This window comes from Acipenser ruthenus, chromosome 5, assembly GCF_902713425.1.
Source record: "Acipenser ruthenus chromosome 5, fAciRut3.2 maternal haplotype, whole genome shotgun sequence".
Lineage (NCBI taxonomy): Eukaryota > Metazoa > Chordata > Actinopteri > Acipenseriformes > Acipenseridae > Acipenser > Acipenser ruthenus.
Window position 1 is genome coordinate 55,922,972 of NC_081193.1, and position 20,969 is coordinate 55,943,940.

The following is a 20,969-nucleotide window of genomic DNA, read 5'->3' on the forward strand; positions in this document are numbered from 1 at the left end:
TATTGATCCCAGAATCTCATCAAGCAGCTTCTTGAAGGATCCCAGGGTGTCAGCTTCAACAACATTACTGAGTTGGTTCCAGACCCTCACAATTCTCTCTGTAAAAAAGTGCCTCCTATTTTCTGTTCTGAATGCCCCTTTATCTAATCCCCTGGTCCTTGTTTCTTTTTTCAGGTCAAAAAAGTCCCCTGGGTCGACATTGTCTATAACTTTTAGGATTTTGAATGTTTGAATCAGATCGCCGTGTAGTCTTCTTTGTTCAAGACTGAATAGATTCAATTCTTTTAGCCTGTCTGCATACGACATGCCTTTTAAACCCAGGATAATTCTGGTTGCTCTTCTTTGCACTCTTTCTAGAGCAGCAATATCCTTTTTGTAACGAGGTGACCAGAACTGAACACAATATTCTAGGTGAGGTCTTACTAATGCATTGTAAAGTTTTAACACTACTTCCCTTGATTTAAATTCAACACTTCTCACAATATATCCGAGCATCTTGTTGGCCTTTTTTTATAGCTTCCCTACATTGTCTAGATGAAGACATTTCTGAGTCAACATAAACTCCTAGGTCTTTTTCATAGTTCACTTCTTCAATTTCAGTATCTCCGATATGATATTTATAATGCACATTTTTATTGCCTGAATGCAATAATTTACACTTTTCTCTATTAAATGTCATTTGCCATGTGTCTGCCCAGTTCTGAATGCTGTCTAGATCATTTTGAATGACCTTTGCTGCTGCAACTCCTCCTATTTTTGTGTCGTCTGCAAATTTAACAAGTTTGCTTACTATACCAGAATCTAAATCATTAATGTAGATTAGGAATAGCAGAGGACCTGACACTGATCCCTGTGGTACACCACTGGTTACCTTGCTCCATTTTGAGGTTTCTCCTCTAATCAGTACTTTCTGTTTTCTACATGTTAACCACTCCCTAATCCATGTGCATGCATTTCCTTGAATCCCTACTGCGTTCAGTTTATTGAATTCATCTTTTATGCAGGACTTTGTCAAAAGCTTTCTGGAAATTTAAATAAACCATGTCATATGCTTTGCAATTATCCATTGTCGATGTTGCATCCTCAAAAAAGTCAAGCAGGTTAGATAGACACAATATCCCTTTCCTAAAACCATGCTGACTGTCTCCCAGGATACTGTTACCATGTAGTTAATTTTCCATTTTGGATCTTATTATAGTTTCCATAAGTTTACATATAATAGAAGTCAGGCTTATTGGTCTGTAGTTACCTGGTTCGGTTTTGAAGAGCATAGACAGCTGCGCTCTACCAGGTAAACTAAAACTCTGGTGCTTTCAGTTTGGTCTACTGCCGAGGTTGCTGTGGCCACTGACTGTGTACGAGGTTTCTTTGACAACAGTAGAGAAGCTGGAAGCTTTAATCAGTTCATACATCAGGAAATGGTTGGGAGTTCCACGCTGCCTCAGCAGAGTGGGACTTTATGGTAAAGGAATACTGCAGCTACCAGTCTCTGCTCTAACCGAGGAGTTTAAGTGCGCCAAGGTCAGATTGGAAATGACATTAGTAGAGTCACGCGATAAATGCGTAAGGGAGGCAGCACCTGTGTTGAAAACTGGAAGAAAGTGGGCGGCAAAGAAAGCTGTGGAAGATGCAAAGGCTGCCCTTCGAATTGGTGATATCATGGGGCAAGTTCAGCATGGAAGAGGGGGTCTTGGTTTCAGTTTAACTCCTCCTACATGGCACAAGGCGGCCCCAGCTCAAAGAAGGAAGCTGGTAGTCAACGAGGTGCAAAAGCAGGAGGAGAGGATGAGGTGTATAAAGGCAATTTCCCAGGCCAAACAGGGAGAATGGATGAGATGGGAGAGTGTGGAACAACGCAAGATTGGCTGGCAAGACCTATGGTCAATGGAACAGAGCAGGATCAGTTTCCTCATCAGGTCAACATATGATGTTCTCCCATCACCACAGAACCTAAACCTCTGGGTAGGAGAGGATCCCTCATGTCCTTTGTGTTCATCACCTGCAACATTAAGGCACATTTTGACAAGATGTAAGGTGGCTCTTAGCCAAGGACGGTTTACTTGGCGCCATGACCAGGTGCTGCGATGTTTGGCCTTAGCATTGGAAGACAAGCGTAACATGACCAATAAGTTGCCACCTGTTCCATCAAAACATTACACACAAAAGACAACATTCCTCCGCCCAGGAGAGCAACCACCAAGAAAAGGTGTTAAAACCAATCCTCGCCCAGGACAACTGGAAGCTGCTAGAGACTGGAAAATGCTGGCAGATGTTGGTCAACGGCTTATTTTTCCACCTGAGATTGCCACCACTAACCTTCGACCAGATATTGTCTTGTGGTCTGGATCAGCACGCCTTGTTCACCTGGTAGAGTTAACAGTGCCATGGGAGGATGCTGTAGATGAGGCGTATGAGAGGAAGAAACTGCGGTATGCTCAACTAGCCACTGAAGCGGAACAGCGAGGATGGAGAGTTCGGGTTTACCCAGTGGAAGTGGGTTGTCGAGGATTTGTGGCACACTCTACAACCCGGTTTCTCAGAGACGTCGGATTCAGTGGCCAAGAGTTGCGTCGCACAGTGAAGAACTTATCTGAAGCAGCAGAGAGGAGCAGCAACTGGCTGTGGTTGAGACGGAAAGATTCTGGCTGGGGACAGGTAAGTAAGCTGGGCTGAGTTGAGTGGGGGACGGAGGGGGGTGATGCTGGGACGCCAGAATCACCGTCGAGCCCTCTTGAGGTGTCGTGGGCTAGTCGACGAAACACTGAGGATGGAAGGTGCCCACTTGAAAACCCCAGAGATGTACCCTACTTAGCTCAATCCAGACGGTTGTCATGCTGATGCGCTGGGGAGGCCGCACTTTGGTTGATCCCCGGAGCCAGCATCGCAGCTGTTGTGTGTGCTGATGCGCCAGGGAGGCAAAATAAGCTGATCCCTGGAGCCAGCATTACACTTCAGCCATTAACACCAGTCAGAAGGATATCTACATCATCATATGGAAGGAAACGTAAATGGATGGAGACGCATATGGATCACATTAGTTTACTGTAAAGCTACGTCTTAGTTGGTGCTTATCTTGGCGAGAGCCGAGTTCAAATCAGCATGAAGTTTTAACATCTACTCTCGTGTAATGGAAATCATGTCTCCTGTTTTGTGGATCGGTATTACGTTTGCAATTCTCCAGTCTGTTGGTACAACCCCTATGTCAAGAGACGGTTGCATGATCTTGGTTAGCGGTTTGTAAATAACTTCTCTCATTTCTTTGAGTACTATTGGGAGGATCTCATCTGGCCCAGGGGATTTGTTTATTTTAAGGGCTCCTAGTCCCTTTAACACTTCTGCCTCTGTTATGCTTAAGTTATTTAAAACTGGATAGGAACAGGTCGACATGTGGGGCATGTTGTCCGTATCCTCCTTTGTAAAAACCTGTGAAAAGTAATCTTTTAATATATGTGCTATTTTTTTCTCTTCATCTATGATTTTGATTTGTATCTTTTGGACATTTAACCTCCTCTTTGAATGTTCTCTTGCTGTTATAATATTGGAAAAAATATTTGGAATTGTTTTTGGCCCCCTCAGCAATGCTCATTTATATCTCTGTCTTGGCCTTTCTAACTTCCTTTCTGACTTGTGTTTGCAGTTCCAAGTACTCTATGTGTACTTTGTTCTTGGTTCCTTTTAAACGCCCTGTAAAGTGCCTTTTTTCTCCTGAATATTTTTTTTAATTGATCTATTAAACTATTTTGGCAATTTTGTTTTAGATTTAGATTTGTCTACTTTTGGGATGTAATTGTTTTGCGCCTCTAGTACTACATTTAAAAAAAAAAACAGCCATCCTTATGCCGTGGATGTTTTCTCTATTTTACTCCAATCTACTTCTGTTAGTCTCTGTTTCATTCCTTCATAGTTTGCCTTCCTAAAATTGTAAACCTTAGCTTTAGTCATTACTTTTGGGGTTTTAAAAAGCACTTCAAATGAAGTGGCTTTTGGCTGTATAATTTTCGTTAATTATTGTATTTACATAATTAATGTGATTATTTTACGTTGTAATAGTTTTTTAAAAAATGTATTACGTGTATATTGTGCACTACAGCCTGTTGGGGGCTATGAGCGCAGATTGACAGCAGTAAGTATACCTGTGCAGACATAATGCCAGAATGCCTCCTTCACATTTTTCCTAATCATCTAACTTTTACATGGATACATCCTTCATGCAGTATTTAAAAAAAAAAAGAAAGAGAGACAAACAGAAGGGAGGTTTTAGAAACAAAAATGCTTGTGACCAACTAGTGAACCACTATTAGCAATTTTGCATGGCTGGTGAATATATTGATAAAATTGCTAACCTGTCAGTGTAAACAGCTGTTTGGGTCCTGATCAGCAGCCAGTCATATGCCCACAATAGTCTGTTTTTCACAGTTTTACCCTGCACTTCTTCGGTCTTGAGGACTGACTTGTCAAGTTTTGTAATGTTAAGGTCACTTTTGACTGGAAAACAAATCCTGCAACATGGTTGGTGGTTTCAGAACAGTATACTGTATATCCGTAAATGCCGGATAATACAGTCGGAACCTTGTACAATATGCTTGCATTCCATTGTATCTGCAGGAGAAGAATTGCTGACAAGGGATCCACACCTGAACCAGAACAGAAGGACACAAATGTAAGTGTGAAGCCACAGGAAATTGAAACAAATTGCTATGTTATGGAGAAATCCTCATATCATTAAAAGTAACTCGTCTTGTAAACAGGGTTTTACAATAAATGTAATTGAAATGCTGAAATATTAAATATCTTTGGGAAAATGAAACCTTGAAGGATTATTTTATTCTGCTTTAAACAGGATGAGCCTGAAGTTACAACCCCTAAACTCCCTGCAACAAGCACACCGGGTGAGTAGATTAAGTACAGCAAAGGCTACAAAACCTGTAACACCAACATTTATTTATTTTTTGTTATTTTTTTTACAGGTGTTTAAGGGGCAAAACAGAAAAAAAATCATTTTTGATTGTGGTTATTTTAAAACAACCACAGCATTGTCTTCTTACATTATGTATATCACTGATGATTTAATCAGTTCTGCCAACTGCCTTTTTCATGTCTGCTTCCAGAGCTCTTTCTTACAGTCTTGTCTGTATTATGATATTTGTTCCAATGTTACATCAACAGAAAGAGCTGGTTTAAAGGGATGGTAAAAATGCTATTTTTATATAGCAAAATACGCCTTTATTACCTTTACAGTATAAAATAATGTTAAGTTCCTACCCACATGGCAAAATGAAACTAACCAACCTAAATATTTGAGGAAAAAAAATAATTTGAAACTTTAGGACAAAAACAGATTAATACATAAAGAATCATGACACTGTGCTTTGGTTAACTTTGGCATGCTGGTCTCCTAGGTCTTAAAATTGAAGGACAAAAATATGTTGATAGTTTGGAATCATCGTGCCATAACAGAGAATATATTGCAGTGTAATCCATGACATATATTAATTGTCTTGTTTGTTTGTATTTTTCAGACATGGCCAGAAAGCCTTGGGAAAGAACAAATGCTATGAATGGTAGCAAATCACCTGTTATAAATAGGTAATGTATTAAAAAAAAAAATGACTCCAATTAGAATTATCCACAAATCTGGTATGAGGAAAATAAAATAAATAAGTGACTGTACATTTTCTAAAGTGTTCTCACTAATAGTATTTTAGTGAAATTAAAAACCCAATGAAAGTTATTGCAATCCCAGAAAATAAACACAGAACTGCCGTTCTGTCTTGGTTTTTATTTAATTTTTTTATTTTTTTTTGGATCTGAAGACCCTGTATTTTGCCAAAGTCTATACACTTGAATGTAATAGTGTAACTTAACCACTACAGAATCTACATTGTTTCTCAGCATCTGAGCAAACTGATTTGCTTTGTGTTTCTTCAAGGATAGCTTTGGCATGTGTTTAGTTTTTTTTTTCCCCAACTATTTCAGCAGTTTGTAACAATGCTTCTTAACAATATTAAAGCAAATTGTTAAGCTTGCTTGGATCTCTGTACAAGTGTGTGCATTTCACTGTCACTGTCTTGGAACTTATTTTTATAGACAAAATACACAGTATCGAAAGCAGCCATGCAAAATATGTGCATGCTGAGCAGACAAGTACATCACCAAAGTATTTAACCTTTTACTTCTTTATAGGTTGTTCTGTAAAGTCAACACATTCTCTTAAGGCAGTTGAAATTAGTCATCATTGATTGCAACATTATTTTAAAAATCATGTAGTGGATTAAAGATATATAAATATAGTGGTAGAACAGTTCTGTGGGTTCCACATCAGGTAAAACAATTGTGAAATAATAGATTAAAATCATCACCGAGGTGTAGATTTTTAGTCCGCCTATTGTGTGTGTGTGTGTGTAGTAGGATACTAGTCCTTTGATAATTGTGCAGGAGACCTAATCTCTTGTGCAGGTAAAAAGGCACCATAACATTTCTCATTAGCAGGCTCCAGAACAAGCCTGTTAAAAGCTAGTCTTTTTACCCTCACAGATGGGATTCACCATGGAGAAATCAGATGGTTTCTGACAACAGGTTCTGTGATTCATTAAGCAGGTATACAAACCTGTAGAGTTTGAGAATATATATTTCTGCTGTGTTCAATGTGATCAGTGGGGGCAGTGTTTTTTTTTCAGTGTTTCAAACAAGGTAATCGCCACACCTGAATGTTAAGAATGCATTTTACAATTCTCGTAGACTCTGATGTGAGCGGATAATGCATTGCAAATTATTTTTAGGAAGTCAAATCTTTGGCCTTTTCAGTTCCTTCACGTGCAACAGTTGACTGTAATTGTATATGAAGTAGTTGGCAAAAGGGGCATCCTTTTGATTATTCATTGTTTTTTGGTGATTACCTTGTTGCCAGATCTTCTTGTTTCAGCTGATTCTTTGACAGGGTGCATGAATGTGAGACACCCCCTTTCTGCATGTTTGATTACAGAATAATCAACCATGATTCTTTTCCCGAAATGGAGCCTCCCTAATGACTCCTCCCTCCTTTGTTGCACATGTCTGCTGTATTGCATTAATGTACTTGATTAAGAAGTGTTTCTGTCCGGGGTTTAATGTTAAAGCCATTGTCCTTTTATTTATTATGCATTTTTTTGTACTTGTATTTATAATTTATAAGTACCATTGAGTGGTACTAGTTTCAAAGTGTAGTTTTAACTAAACGACCGAAGAATCTGTTACATTTTACAAAAAGCACTTTTAGTGACTCAGTCTTTAAAATAAAGCTAACCACCTAAAAAGTATGTGCTTACTGTCCAATGAAATAAAGAATAAAATGTGCTATGGGTCGAAATAGAGATAAAGTGAGTTTATTGCCATGATAAAAAATGGAAAAACAACACAATTAAGGCAGTAAATGTATGACATAGGAAAGATTTCAAATAATAAACAGTAAGAATAGACAGAACCACGAATATGAAGAGATGGCAATACAAAGAGATCTCACAAAACAAAGGACAGTCTAACATCAAAATACCCAAAAGCACAATGAGAAAATCATTTTATTGTGAAAGTAACAGTAATGGTGGTCAGGTTGCAAAATCACATGCTACCAAAAAAACAACAGCTGGCCTAAGTTTGGACTAGGTGTCTGTATCCTAGTTGGTAAAACAAGACCTAACAAATACATTGAAAAAAAATGAACAACTTATCTTGACAATAACCATATAGTGATTGGTTTAGAGTATGTTTTTAAAAGAATGATTGGCCAATAAACATGTTTTTATAGCTCACGTCAATGAAATCAGGGACATTTCTGTTTTTTTGGGGACTGCATGTAAGTAGAGCAAACACATTCACTGTATTAATAAATGTCTTACAACTAAACCAAATATTCCTGAGTACCGTAATGGATCGCCTTAGTAGTATTACTGATAATGCTGCTGATGGCTGCCTTTCAATACAGCAATTGAGACATTCCTACTCATTGGCACTGGACTGAAAACGAATCTAGTGCAGGCAGCTTTGGTAGACATTGATGTTCACTCATATCCTCCTGTGAGTAACTGCATCTGTTATGATTTTGATAAGTATGTGTGTGAGCAGAAACTAATTCAGATAATCATGTTTGTTAGTAAAAGGCTTGTTTTTTTAATATGTGGTTTATCTTACATGGAGCTGTGGTGTGTGTAATGTATTTGTGAATTATCTTTGGAAAATGTCGCTTTATTTTGTACTTGACACCCAAAATATTCTAAACTCTACTTAGAAGTCAAGTTGATGTATTCATTGTATACATTCTGTTAAGTGACCATTGAATAAGTACATATAAAATAGTCACACATGTACATGTTTTCTTGTGTTACCCAGACCGAAATCCACACCAATGCCAACTGGATCCCTAAGTGCCAATGGGGTGGTGACAGAAGGGTTGGACTATGACAGATTGAAACAGGTAAACAGTTGTGAATTTCCATATACATTAGAAGCAACCGCTAGTAAGACAAGTAAAAGAAAACTACTTAGTGAGTTATTTGAAGCTGTCAATTCTGTGTGTATGCCTGTGTAAATTGAGATTTAAAATGTTACTGGGCTTGCCTTATTTGATTTGACTGTAGTGAGGATTTTACCTCTTCAACACATGTCTGATGATTTGTTTACGTTTTGTTTCTGCCAATGTATTGCATGCTAAACCCCTGATTATTGTGTATATACTAAGGTAGATGGGAGTGCCCAATGCTTTTATTACTATGTTTATCCCTCCCTTTCCTTCAACACCTGGGACTCCCTAGCCTTATGGCCTGACTTAGATAAGTGGTGGTTCATTACTAGGTCATTCATTTCCGTGTTATCTAGGGACACAGCAAAATGTTGCGTCGATGGGCTTTACATACAGTAAATGTCAAGTGAGTCGCTGAAAATGTTATGGAAGAAATTCAAAGACCAATGTCTGAACTAAGGTGCTTCAGAATTGGCTGTAGTAAAGCCTTTTTTCTGAAAAATAGTTTAACACTAGAATGACCAAGGCGGTCATTTTGACCGTTTTTGCAATTTAAGTTTAAATTGTGGTGCGTGTGTTTAAGATACGGAGCTGTGCTTTCAAGACCTAAATATATGTACTAAGTACTTGGGGAGATAAAATACTGTCATACCTATTCCGACCAGGAGCGGTCAAATTGAACAATATATATAAAACATATTATAACAATTAAATGTTGCGGTATTATTTGTATTTATCAGTCGGGACTTGCCGCCATGTATTGAAGTTTGATTTTATCAGTCTGCATTCCTCAAATGAGCGGTCTTCTGACATTTCTATTGTTTCAATGAGCCTCCTGATAGCCCATCAATCAGCCTTGACAGCTCACGGTGCCCAGCTGTCTGTCTGCACTCTGGTTACTATACAACTCACTCGATTTTTTTTTTAGAAATTCATTGTTACCCCAATACACATTGAAAAATGGATTGCAGAAGATGCAGGACAGCAAAGCAGTGTTTGGAATTACTGCAAAGCTTACCAAACCACAATTCTGATGCAGCAGAGACAGTAAATGACAAATTTGGCTCTGGGTTTGCGAAGATGAATCTTCCAGCAGCAGTGACAGTGAGAAGGATTCCAGCAAAGTGCCAGGACCAAGTGCGCGAAGGGGGCGCAGGAGATCCCATGGGAGAAGAAGCAATCCTGTGGCAGCCCCTGCAAGGATTCCAGCCACTTCACCTGTATCAGCCCCTGCATCTGATCCAGCCGCTACTTCACCTGAGGCAACCACTTCTCCAGCGGTAGCGCCAGCACCACCTGGCACTCAAGAGGCTGATAATGATGGCACTGTTTGGAACACTATAAATCCTGGTGTTGAAGCTGCAGGTAGAAGGGGTGAACATAATATTTTGAGGGAAGTTCCAGAGCCCACGGCATATGCAAAACGCAACATTGATGAGAGCGCATTGAGTGCTTTTTGCCTATTGATTGACATGCATACGCTTCACCACATACAACGCTGCACTGAAGAAGAAGCCTACCGACAACTACAAGATGATTCCTGGTCAATGCCCTTGGAGGAATTAGAAGCTTTCATTGTACTAGTATATGCCCGTGGAGCATGTGGTGCCAGAAGTCTAGGTTACTGTTGATTGCTGTGCCGAATGCACAAAGACAGTCTGCGGTAAGTGCACTGCATAAAAGTGCAGGATCTGTGTGATTTGTGCCAGCACTTAGACTTTTTAAATGATTGTAAATGAAGCCCATTCTGTTCAAATGTTTATTTATTCATGTAATTTTGATTATAGTATATCTGTGTATAAACAAATAGCTTCAGTTGCATGTATGCGCTTTATGTAGGCAATATAAACCCATTTATTTAAAAAAAAAAAATAATGGATACTTATTTACATTGTTTCAGTTATACAGTTTTGTATGTATGTGATGATGTATATACACAAATTTATTTTCAAATATTTATTTAATGTTTTACCATTTTTTGAGGTTGCGCTTTATGTAATATGTCTGTATATAAAGACATTTCTGTTCAATGTCTGTTTATTTACAATGTTTCGGTTGTGTAGATGCTTTATATGACGTTCTTCAATAAAACCATTACTCATATTCAATTGATTGTCCTGTCATTGTAATATTTGTGTTGTTCTAATACGCCAGTCAAATTGACCGCTCATGGTTGTTCCAGGTATGTGTAAACACGCGGTCGTTCCAGTGTTAAAGGGGACAATCTAATTTCTGGGTGTGGGGGATTTCAATAAACCCTTTGATTCACAGTGGCATTCCAGAACAGCTTTGAAACAAACAGCTTCAGCTTCACATTTTACATAAACTGTATCTGAATATTGGTATCATAATAAATATTTGCCTGCACTCATGTGGCCTACTGTAAAAGTTCAAATAATTGCCTGTCTCCAATAAACGGCGGGTCTGCTGGCAGATATTGTAAATAAACGTTGGGTCTCTGTCATTGCCATTGAAGCTGAGGAGGATGAGGAGGAGCTTGAGCGTAATGAAGTGACAGCGATGAAAGTGACTCTCAGGATTAATAAATAATAATAATAGAAAACGTAATTTAAGGTAGACCTACATGTAATGCATATTTGTTTAATGCAGTTATTATGTTATTAAAAGTGTTGATAATTTTAAGCGTGCTGAAAGTAGGCCAGATACAAACCTCTTGTGTATTTTAACATGTTTTGCTGTATTAACAATGTACAAGTTTGAGATTAATCAATACATTATTTTTGATAATGATACTTATTGCTTTTATTGTTCATTTTTAAAAACAATTTAGAAGTTTGTAATTATTATTATTATTATTATTATTATTATTATTATTATTATTATTATTAACAGTGGTAGATCTAATTCCGTTTTTAAATATAAATTCGTATATTTCTGCTTGTTCATTTTCCAGTGTTTTGCATACCGTATTCTTGTTAACCAGTGCATGTAAAAAGACTGTACTCGCTTTATACTTGAGGGTGTACAATACAATGTAATTTTGTTATAAAACAAAACTGTTTTCGTTCTCACTGACACACAACCTTTTAACAAAGTTGCTGGAATGTTTATATTGAGTTACAATGTTGCTACAAGGTTGTGTGTTAGCAGCTTCTCAATGACTGCATGAAGCATGTGAAACAAGTGATCTAATATAAACGGCAGTCTCAAATAATCGGCGGTCTCCAATATGCGCCGGGTCTGCTGGCTAATATTGTAACTATACGGCGCTGGCGTTTAATTTAAGTTTTATGGTATATCTAAAACAATTTGCGATGGATGATCAGGCTTGTCCTGGATGGGGAAAGATGACCTTGACTTTTTTTTTGTTGTTGATGCTAGACCACCCACTGATTTGTATAGCTTCAAATTTGATACACAGTTGTGATGTTCCAAAAAAAAAACCCTGAATGTTCCAACAAATTGCTAATTCACTGATGATTAGATTAAGAAACCAGGATTACATTTTGCCTAATATTAACTACATTTTCTTTAATAGGATATTTTAGATGAAATGAGAAAGGAACTGACAAAACTGAAAGAGGAACTTATTGATGGTAAGCGTAATTGAAATAAAAAAAACTTTAAGACTTTATGAGAAATTGTTTCCAATGAAAGCAATGTTTTTATTACTGGTGGTGCCTTGTGTAGTTAGAATAGTTCAGGGATGGAAACAAGTCTCCCATTGCATAGCAGTTTGATCCATTCCTGGTTTTACTATGAGTTTAGTAAGACACACCTGAGCTTGTTACCTATACACTGTGGCTAATCAATCTCGTATTAAAACATGGAATAGGTGAAACTGCTGTGCAATAGGAGTCATATTTCCATCCCTGAAGTTAGAATACATTAACCCCGTTTTTCTTTCTTTCCCCCCCCCCCCCCCCCCCAATACAAGTTTCTAACTTCATACAATGTATATCAGGAAATAGTACCTTAATAGAATAGAACAGCTGGAGGGCATGCTGCATAAACCACAGAAGTGTTATAGATTCATTCAGTGCTTAATAATATTAAGGTTCAAATTTTATACTTATTACCTTGCTAAAGTATTTTATTTACTTACATGCATGTTAATTATTACCTGTGTCATGTATTCTAACGCTTTTTATGAAATGTAGTTAATTTTTTGTCTTTACATCTACAGCAATCAGGCAGGAACTGAGCAAGTCAAACACAGCATAGAAGGACATGAGGTCCCTGCAGATTTGCCCCTTGACCAGACACATGCGCTTCACTACAATTATGACAACATTTATTTAAGAGGTGAAAAAAAAGAAAAGTGAGCAAGTTGTGCAAGAAGGAGATTCTGGAGATTTGGAGGCCGTCTCAGTGCAGCGACAGGGTGCTTTTATTTGTATTTTCTTTTCTTCTCTTGAAGCTTGCTTACTGCTTTTTCCTGACCTTCTTGCCAGGGAGTGGGAAAGTCTTAAAGCTACTGTAATATGCAAAGATTCCATTCTTTGTAGAGAAAACATGATAACAACACGATAGTTATTCACGTTAATGAAGACAAAAGTTTGCACGTCTGAATTCTTTGCAAAAGGCACATTTGGAGGGGCTGTTTTAGTGTGCGGCTCAGTGTTGGCTGTAGAGGATGGCTTTTGTTTCTAGAAGGACTAAATGGCTAGTTTTGGCCTTCTGCTGCAGGGCTCCATAAAGCTTGTCTTCCTGAAATACTCTTACCTGAACAAGTACATTTAAATATTTGGAGTTGTTCATTAATGTTTGTTCTAATGTTAAAACTACGGCCATATTGGGTAGCTTTATGGGATCTTTATGAGGTGGCTAGTCTGTATGATTTTTTGGCTTTCCATTCTGAGAAAAATTCCAGGACTTTTTGCTAGAAAGCCTAACTCATAGTAGCCTACGTATTGCATTATAGTAGTTTGTTTTGAAATGTTTAACTATGAGGGGTCAGGTGATTGCAGAAGTAGATGCCTTCCTGCATCACTATACCGCTTTACCAAATCTGAGACTCCCATTATACAGATCAGTATACAGATCAGCTGTATTGTAAATCACAAAGACAGTATTTGTAGATATAGCTTTGTTTTTTTGTTTGTTTTGTTTTTTTCTCAAATGTGCATGTCGGTTTTTCTAATGTGTCAATCACCACAAAATCATTTTTGCTAGTTTATAAGCAATAAGTGTAACATCACCATTAAGTTGCCTTTTTAAGTTCTTCACATCTCCTATCTTAAAGAATTATTTTGTTTCTTAATTTTTTTTTGATTACTTTTTCTTTTGTTCCAGGGCAGACAATGCGTTAGTATTTTCAAAATAAATGTTTTTACATTTACATATATGATTTCCACTGCTGTTAATTTCTTTAAATGCATGAACATGGCTATTGCATGGAAGTGCTCCACACATTTTCATTAACTAGATGTTGTATTTCATTTTGACAATAGAATGTTAAAATTCAGTTGTAATTAATACTGTGCCTCTCAGCCTTTGAAACCTGTACATGTACCAAATAAAGTAACAAGATTTAAAAAGAGAGTAAATTTCAGATGCTAAAAAAAAGTTTAGCATTTCAGTAGGAACACATTCAAGAACGCTCTCTCTCTCTCTCTCTCTCTCTCTCTCTCTCTCTCTCTCTCTCTCTCTCTCTCTCTCTCTCTCTCTCAAATTCAAATTCAAAGGTGCTTTGTTGGCATGACAACATTAGCGGTATTGCCAAAGCAGTTACAAAGTACAGTATATAATATAAAATTACATAAACATTATGAACATCAATATCAAAAGTAAATAATGAAAAGGAATAATTAAATAAAGGTGGGAATGTAAAACAGAACACTGATAAATAAACAAACACTATTTACTGCAGTGTAGGAGAAATATATATATATAGAGAGAGAGAGTTTAGATTGTATGAGTTTCTGTTTTTCCACTTTTTACGAACTGATTTTTTCCCCTTATTTTTAGCAACCGACTAAACTGCTGTGCAGTATAGAGTGTTTACTGCATTGATTGCACTTTAAAACCCATTTGAACTTGTACTGAGCTGTAGCCAAGTTATATGTGGCAAATTACCAACAATACATTTAATTCTAATTTACTATCATTCTGCCATTTTCACTGTGAAGCCTTCATTCTTTCTAGCATCTGGGTTGGTTTGAATCGAGGAATAAAAACTAAAATGTAGTTGGCCTGTTTGTTCTAGCAAATCACATTGGTTTGTGCCTTGTTTGGAAGTAGTTGTATTTAATACTAATGGAAGCTGTCATAACCTCATCACTGGTTACCCATATACATTGTGCTATAGTGATTCTTAAAGAGAATTTGAAGCTGATGTTGGTTTGAAAAACACCTTGTTACACAGTTCACACATTTCTTTATTTGTAAAGAGTTGAGTTGTGTTGTGTTTGTTTTATCTTGTACTCTAGAAGTAATATCATTGAAGGACGATTGGCTTCATTCTTTTTTATAATAGTGTGGAAATCTGAACACCTTGCACATTTCTCATACAATCTCTGCAGTCACATCAGTTGAATGTCAAAATCAAAATGCTGGTGCTGAAACACTCTCATTTCCCTACATTAGGTCTGTAAAACTCATCAATCAAAGAACTGTTGATACAAGCGAATGCAAATGAAGTACAAATGAATGTTCTGTACTATACTGTTCTGTTCCATTTTAAATTTCTTACATGCTAACATGTTTTAGTTTGAGCGAATGAAATAAACTTGCAATACATTAATATATTGGTATTTTTGTGTTTTTGTACACTAAAACCTCATTAGCCAAGTTTTAAAATCATTTTTCTTACCTCAATATTATCACTGGGCTCCTTTTTTCTGTTGATCTTTTTGATTTACTTGTTTTTTAAACTTCAGTTTAGAATATTCAAATATTTCAAAGACATTATTAATCACTTAATACATTGTAATTCAAACTCACTTCAGTTGTCCAGCTGCAGTCACACTGTACCCAATAACCTTACCGCAACGGTACCAGGATGCAGCTGTTTGAGAGATTATCAGTACAATAAATGTTAATAAAGGTAATGGGCAATAATTTAAAAGCATTTAGTACTCCTTTAAGGCCATTCAAGGGACCAGGAAAATGGGGAAAGCTTTCTACTGAGGTTATATAGAAGTTCTACATTTTTATTAATAAAATGTTAAAACCACAAAAAAGTGAGCTGATTAGCAGGTTAACCATTTCCTTTATGGGTTCATTTTATTTTAAAAAAAATGTGTGAACTTTAATTTATTGCAATAATAACAAGCAGTTGGCAATGGGTCTGACATACCAAACTTGGTACTTGGATTTTAAGTAAATTTGCTCACTGATCCAGGTTTGACTGCTAGAAGACTTGTGCATCTGTTTCCCATTCCTCCCTGCAGAGCCATGACTGCCACTGGCAGTTTTAATTATTTTGTCGATGTCATCTTTTATATGTTCTATGTGTAGAAAGAAATGTACATATTAACTTTTCAAGCACTTTAGAAAGTTTCCATATATCTGGAGGTTTCTGCCAAAAGCCAATTCTTGTTGTACAAACAAGGATTAGCTAACTCAATACAGGAACAACTAACAGATGATGTAACTTCATATTTTAAAATGTATACACCGTCATTTTTATTATTATTATTTTAAATACCAAGCGACAAATAAACCATAACAAAATTTAACCGTGATACAATAACAGAAAAAATCAAACAAAAATGAGCTCACAAAAATAGTAATGTTTGTGTTATGCATAATCTGTTAACCCAGAGATATGTTCATCTTTGCCATGGTTCACTCCAGAAAAGTTATATGTCTGAAGCAATATATCCAAGGCAGAATTTAGCTGCTTATGTAATTAGGCTTCCACGCCAGAATGGCTGGGAAGCCTTTTGTTATTGTTAGGATTTTTATTAGGGGTCCAAGCAACGAAGTTGCTGGAACTCTATTGTTAGGATTATTATTATTATTATTATTATTATTATTATTATTATTATTATTATTATTCCGCCACATTTTCAGATGTCTGTAAAATATATAACAAATACATTGTCAATGTAAAAAAACAAGTTAGAAAAACGCAACAGCCGTTTAAGGGGTGATATCAAACACAAAAGCCCAAGTTAGGAGAAGCAATTGGGGCAACCTTGTCAAGCATCAAGCAAATAGGCACAATTGGAAAGGTGTTGGGGCCCAACATTCACACAATTGTTGCTTCTAACTTGGCTTCTGTTTTTTGATCGCTCCACTTGAAATGCTCATTTCCTTATCAGCTGGGTTGTAACCAGAATAAAGATGCTGAGACACATATGTGCCAAGGAAAGTGCTCAACACAGACTGAAGTGTTCTTGGTTATCCTTACAAGCACTACTACAGAGAGAAAGATAGACAGGGAATGGGAGAAGCGTCATCACAGGTGCAGACAAGTATGCTTTGGGAAGACACATGGACAACATGCAGGTAAGGCGCAGGTAGATGAGGGCACACATGGACAGACATTTAGCCCATACATACTATTTCCAACAAAGAAGATGATGAACAAGACCAATAATGGCAACGAGTGCAAGGGATAATGAGAATGCAAGGTAAGTGTATGGGAAGTGACAGTTGATGGGGCAGATCCAGGGCTGGGGTGTTGGAGCCTTTTTTTGGTTGTGCATTGTCAATGTTTTTTGTTGCAGATGTGACTTTTGAGCTGATAAGGGAATGGTCACAATGCCCTTGAAGTTGTACAAAGAGCATTTCAATGTAAAGTGGAGCAATGAAAAAAAGAAGCCAAGTTAGAAGCAACAATTGTGTGAATGTTGGGCCCCAGCACCTTTCCAATTGTGCCTATTTGCTTGATGCTTGACAAGGTTGCCCCAATTTCTTCACCTAACTTTTGTGTTTGATATCACCACTTTAAACAGCTGTTGTGTTTTTCTAACTTTGTTTTTTTTATATTAACATTGTTTTTGTTATAGATATCAATTCTTTTTTTACTTCATCAAATAATGAATAAAGCGAGGGAAATATATTCGAGAATGTGTATGGTAAATAGACAGACAGACAAGACAAGAGAGTAATAAGTAGAGAATATAAGAGAAATGAGAAAAGATTTGAAAGTAAAATAATGGTAGAAGGGACTTTTGGACAGTATTGAAAGTGTAAACATTGTATTCCTATAGTTGCATCAGTGGTGAAAACAATATGTCTATTTTGGTAGGTATTGATATATTGATATTTACGTAGGTACATAACTACAATATTATGAATGGTTCAAAAGGTACATATCCATGTCAGTGCTAAAGTGCAGTATACTAACACATTTTAATGCTGGAAAAAAAAAACATTATTCTCCTTGATATAGTGGTGTTATGAACTTAGGCTAATGTAAGGCATTTGTAAAGCATTAGATCTCTTCATAAAAGGCCATATACATGTCGTTTGCATTTCTTGGCCATGGTGCATCATTTGCATGCACCCATTTTCCAGTAGCACCCACGGCAAGAACAGACACATAGTGTCCTGAAGTAACACCCTGTCCTTGGTGTATGATAATGGAAGCTAATTGGTCATTCCTGTTGTCCACAGTAATTGTGCTCTTCTACACAGCAGTAAACTGTTTGTGTCACTTTGTAACGGTCCCGTCTGGTTTGGTTTCCCAAAGCATAAGTTGGACTGCAATCATTCTTCCTGCTGATTGAATAAGTTCACGCTTCATGACTGGAGAAGTTTTGCATTGCCTACATTTGCTACCAGGAATCATTGCCCATTTGTCATTTCTATAAATGAGTTCTTCCAAACACATGGAATATGTACCAGCAGGTACATGTAGAGAATAAACATGCAACACCTCTCGGTTTGATGAGCAGTAGATACATCTAGTACATAGAATGTCATGACTTATTGTGACTGAAACCATGCGACATACTTCAGGACAAATTTCAGACAATTTTTTGAGAAACTCTGCAACATCTTGCTGCTCACCTCTATTGAAAGGTTCTCCTAAGAAGTGACAAATATCATATTTGTGAACAAAGCTACCGATAGCCTCTTGTTGACTGTGTTTTAATGAATCCTCCAGAGGTTGCAAGTGAAGAAGGCATTGCAATTTTGCATAGCATGAGGTGAAATTTGGGTTGCTCAAGCTTTTGAATGGATGTGTAACTGCAAGTGTTCTTTCAGAAGATTGAGGCTTTTACTGTTGCTGAACATTAATGATGGCTCGGTGAATGAAATGCACACAATCTTTTACCTTGTGTCCCTTGTGTGTGTTAGTCTCCTTCAAGCTTATCAACTTAGGACAATAAATCCCTCTGAGCCGATGGTACTCTTCAACTGCAGTTTGACATGCGTAAATGCAGGTGGGGTCAAAGTTGATAAGGTGGACACCGCTTAAGGAAGTAACTTTGGAAAGTGCAACGAAACCAAGATCCATCATAACTGTTTTTAGAGTCATCCCCTGGCATTTGTGAATGGTGATTGCATGAGCTGCTCTGGAACAATGTAGACTCTATCCATGATTTCAAGGTATGGGTGACTCCATTGTTAAATTTGATGGTTATGGTTTTGAGCATACTTGTGTTTTCCAGATAGTAGAAAACAACTTGAAGCTTCCCTATTGCCCTATTGATGAGACTAGTGGAAATGTCAATGTTCTTGCGAATTTGTTTAAAACAAATGCAAATGTGTGACAAGCTAAATGGACTTCAAATACTTTCCCATACAACAAATGTTAATTTACTAACATGAATTTGGCAGAGGCCTTTATCCAAGGTGACATACAAGGAAAACAGTTTATATGATTTAAAACATAAACACAGTAATCACGTAGTTCATAATAATTAATAGGTATGTACCAATATAGGAAGCACGTTACATAAAACAGTGTTTCCCATTTTTGGTCCTGAGGACCTAGTGTTTGCTGATTTTTGTTCCAACTTAGCTTTAAATTACTGAATTGAACCCTCAATTGAATGAATAATTTGTCTAATCAGAGCATTTGAATTATTTGTAGCTCTTAACTGGGTGGCTGCACAGGCCTCAATTAGCACTAATCTAGGACTACCTAATGTTAACTCAGTTAAGGTAGTCCAAGATTTGTGCTGATAAGGGTTTGTGAAAGCAGCCAAAAGAGTTGGATATTTCAAGTTATTTCTAACAGTGCATTAAGTCACCAATTGTTAGTTCAATTGGGGCATCAATTTAATAATTGAGAACTCAGTTGGAACACAAACAGCAGCCACAGTGGGTCTGCAGGACCAGGTTTGTGAAAAACTGGCATATGTATATACTGTATGTATATTTTTATATATGTGTGCATTGCACAATTATACTTTTTACTTGTTTTGATTGTTATGTTTAATAAACATGAAGTTCACAAAAGTGTCCTTTGGTTTGTGTCTTTCGGGTTGATCAACTTTACCAGCAATACTGAAAAGTCTCTCTACTTTATTATGAGCATTATTATTGAAAAGTATTTAAATGCATTTGAAATTGAAATATTTTTAAAGCTTTCCCATGATTTTAAATTCAAATGCAAATTCTTATATTTCAGAATATACAAATACCAAGTCAAATGCAAATAGTTCAGCAGATTGCATTTAAATTATTATTATTTATTTTTTTAGCAGACACCCTTACCAGGGCAACTTACACTTATATCACATTATGTTTATATTCAATTACCCATTTATCCAGTTGTTTATACTGAATCTAGGTAAAATACCTTGCTCAAGGGTACAACAGCAGTGTCCCTCACCTGGGATTGAACCCACAACCCTCTGGTCAAGAGTCCAGAGCCCTAACCACTACTTCACACTGCTGGCCCCAAGTCTGGATACAAAGTAATGTGTCGATTTAAAGCAAAGTAATGGTTTTGGAGACTTATAGAGGAAACTACAGGTAGTGGACAACAAAATGGAAACACCAATGTAAAGTAACTTTTATAAGACGTTGAGTCACTATGGTATCCCGCTCTGTGGAGTCTCTCGGCGGACCGTTTTTGATGAAACTGGCTGCTCGTGCCCCAGGTTGAAATTTGCAGTCAATTGATCTGCAGTTGCTCGCCTGTTTTGCCTTGCACTTCAAATTAGTGCACGGATATCACGATCCTGGAGTATGCGCTTCCACCCACTGTTGTCCTTTGCTGATGATGTCTTTCCCTCGGAGTTCCATGCCGACATCACCTTAGACACCGTTGCTCGTGAAACATCAGCAAGTTGAGCTGTCTTGGTCACTGAAGCTCCTGCCGAACGCGCCCCAACAATCACCCCTCTTTCAAAGTCACTGAGGTCTCCTCTTTCAGCCATGCTAGCCATAATTATAGGCAACAAGGCCTGTCCAGCATTTTTATACATGACCCTAAGCATGCTGGGATGTTATTTGCTTAATTAATGAAGCCCTTGCTTTCAATATACTTGGTCCCTCATTTACCCAAGTGTTTCCATTTTTTTGTCCACTACCTGTATGATGTAAAGAAAAAACTACTTGAGATAATTCAAGAAAACAGAAAAATTGTGTAAATACATATAGTACA

General features: G+C 37.1%; 1 protein-coding gene across 1 annotated transcript in view; it reads left to right on the forward strand.

The window, feature by feature from the left end:
* Positions 1-15,197, forward strand: part of LOC117403252 (protein enabled homolog) — a 300,703-nt gene extending 285,506 nt beyond the window's left edge. The window contains 7 exon segments of the mRNA XM_059024330.1: positions 4,606-4,660; positions 4,841-4,889; positions 5,520-5,586; positions 6,535-6,597; positions 8,362-8,446; positions 11,991-12,048; positions 12,639-15,197. Of these exon segments, the coding sequence (XP_058880313.1) occupies positions 4,606-4,660; positions 4,841-4,889; positions 5,520-5,586; positions 6,535-6,597; positions 8,362-8,446; positions 11,991-12,048; positions 12,639-12,676 (415 nt within the window). The 3' untranslated portion in view covers positions 12,677-15,197.
* The last annotated feature ends 5,772 nt before the right edge of the window (positions 15,198-20,969 follow it).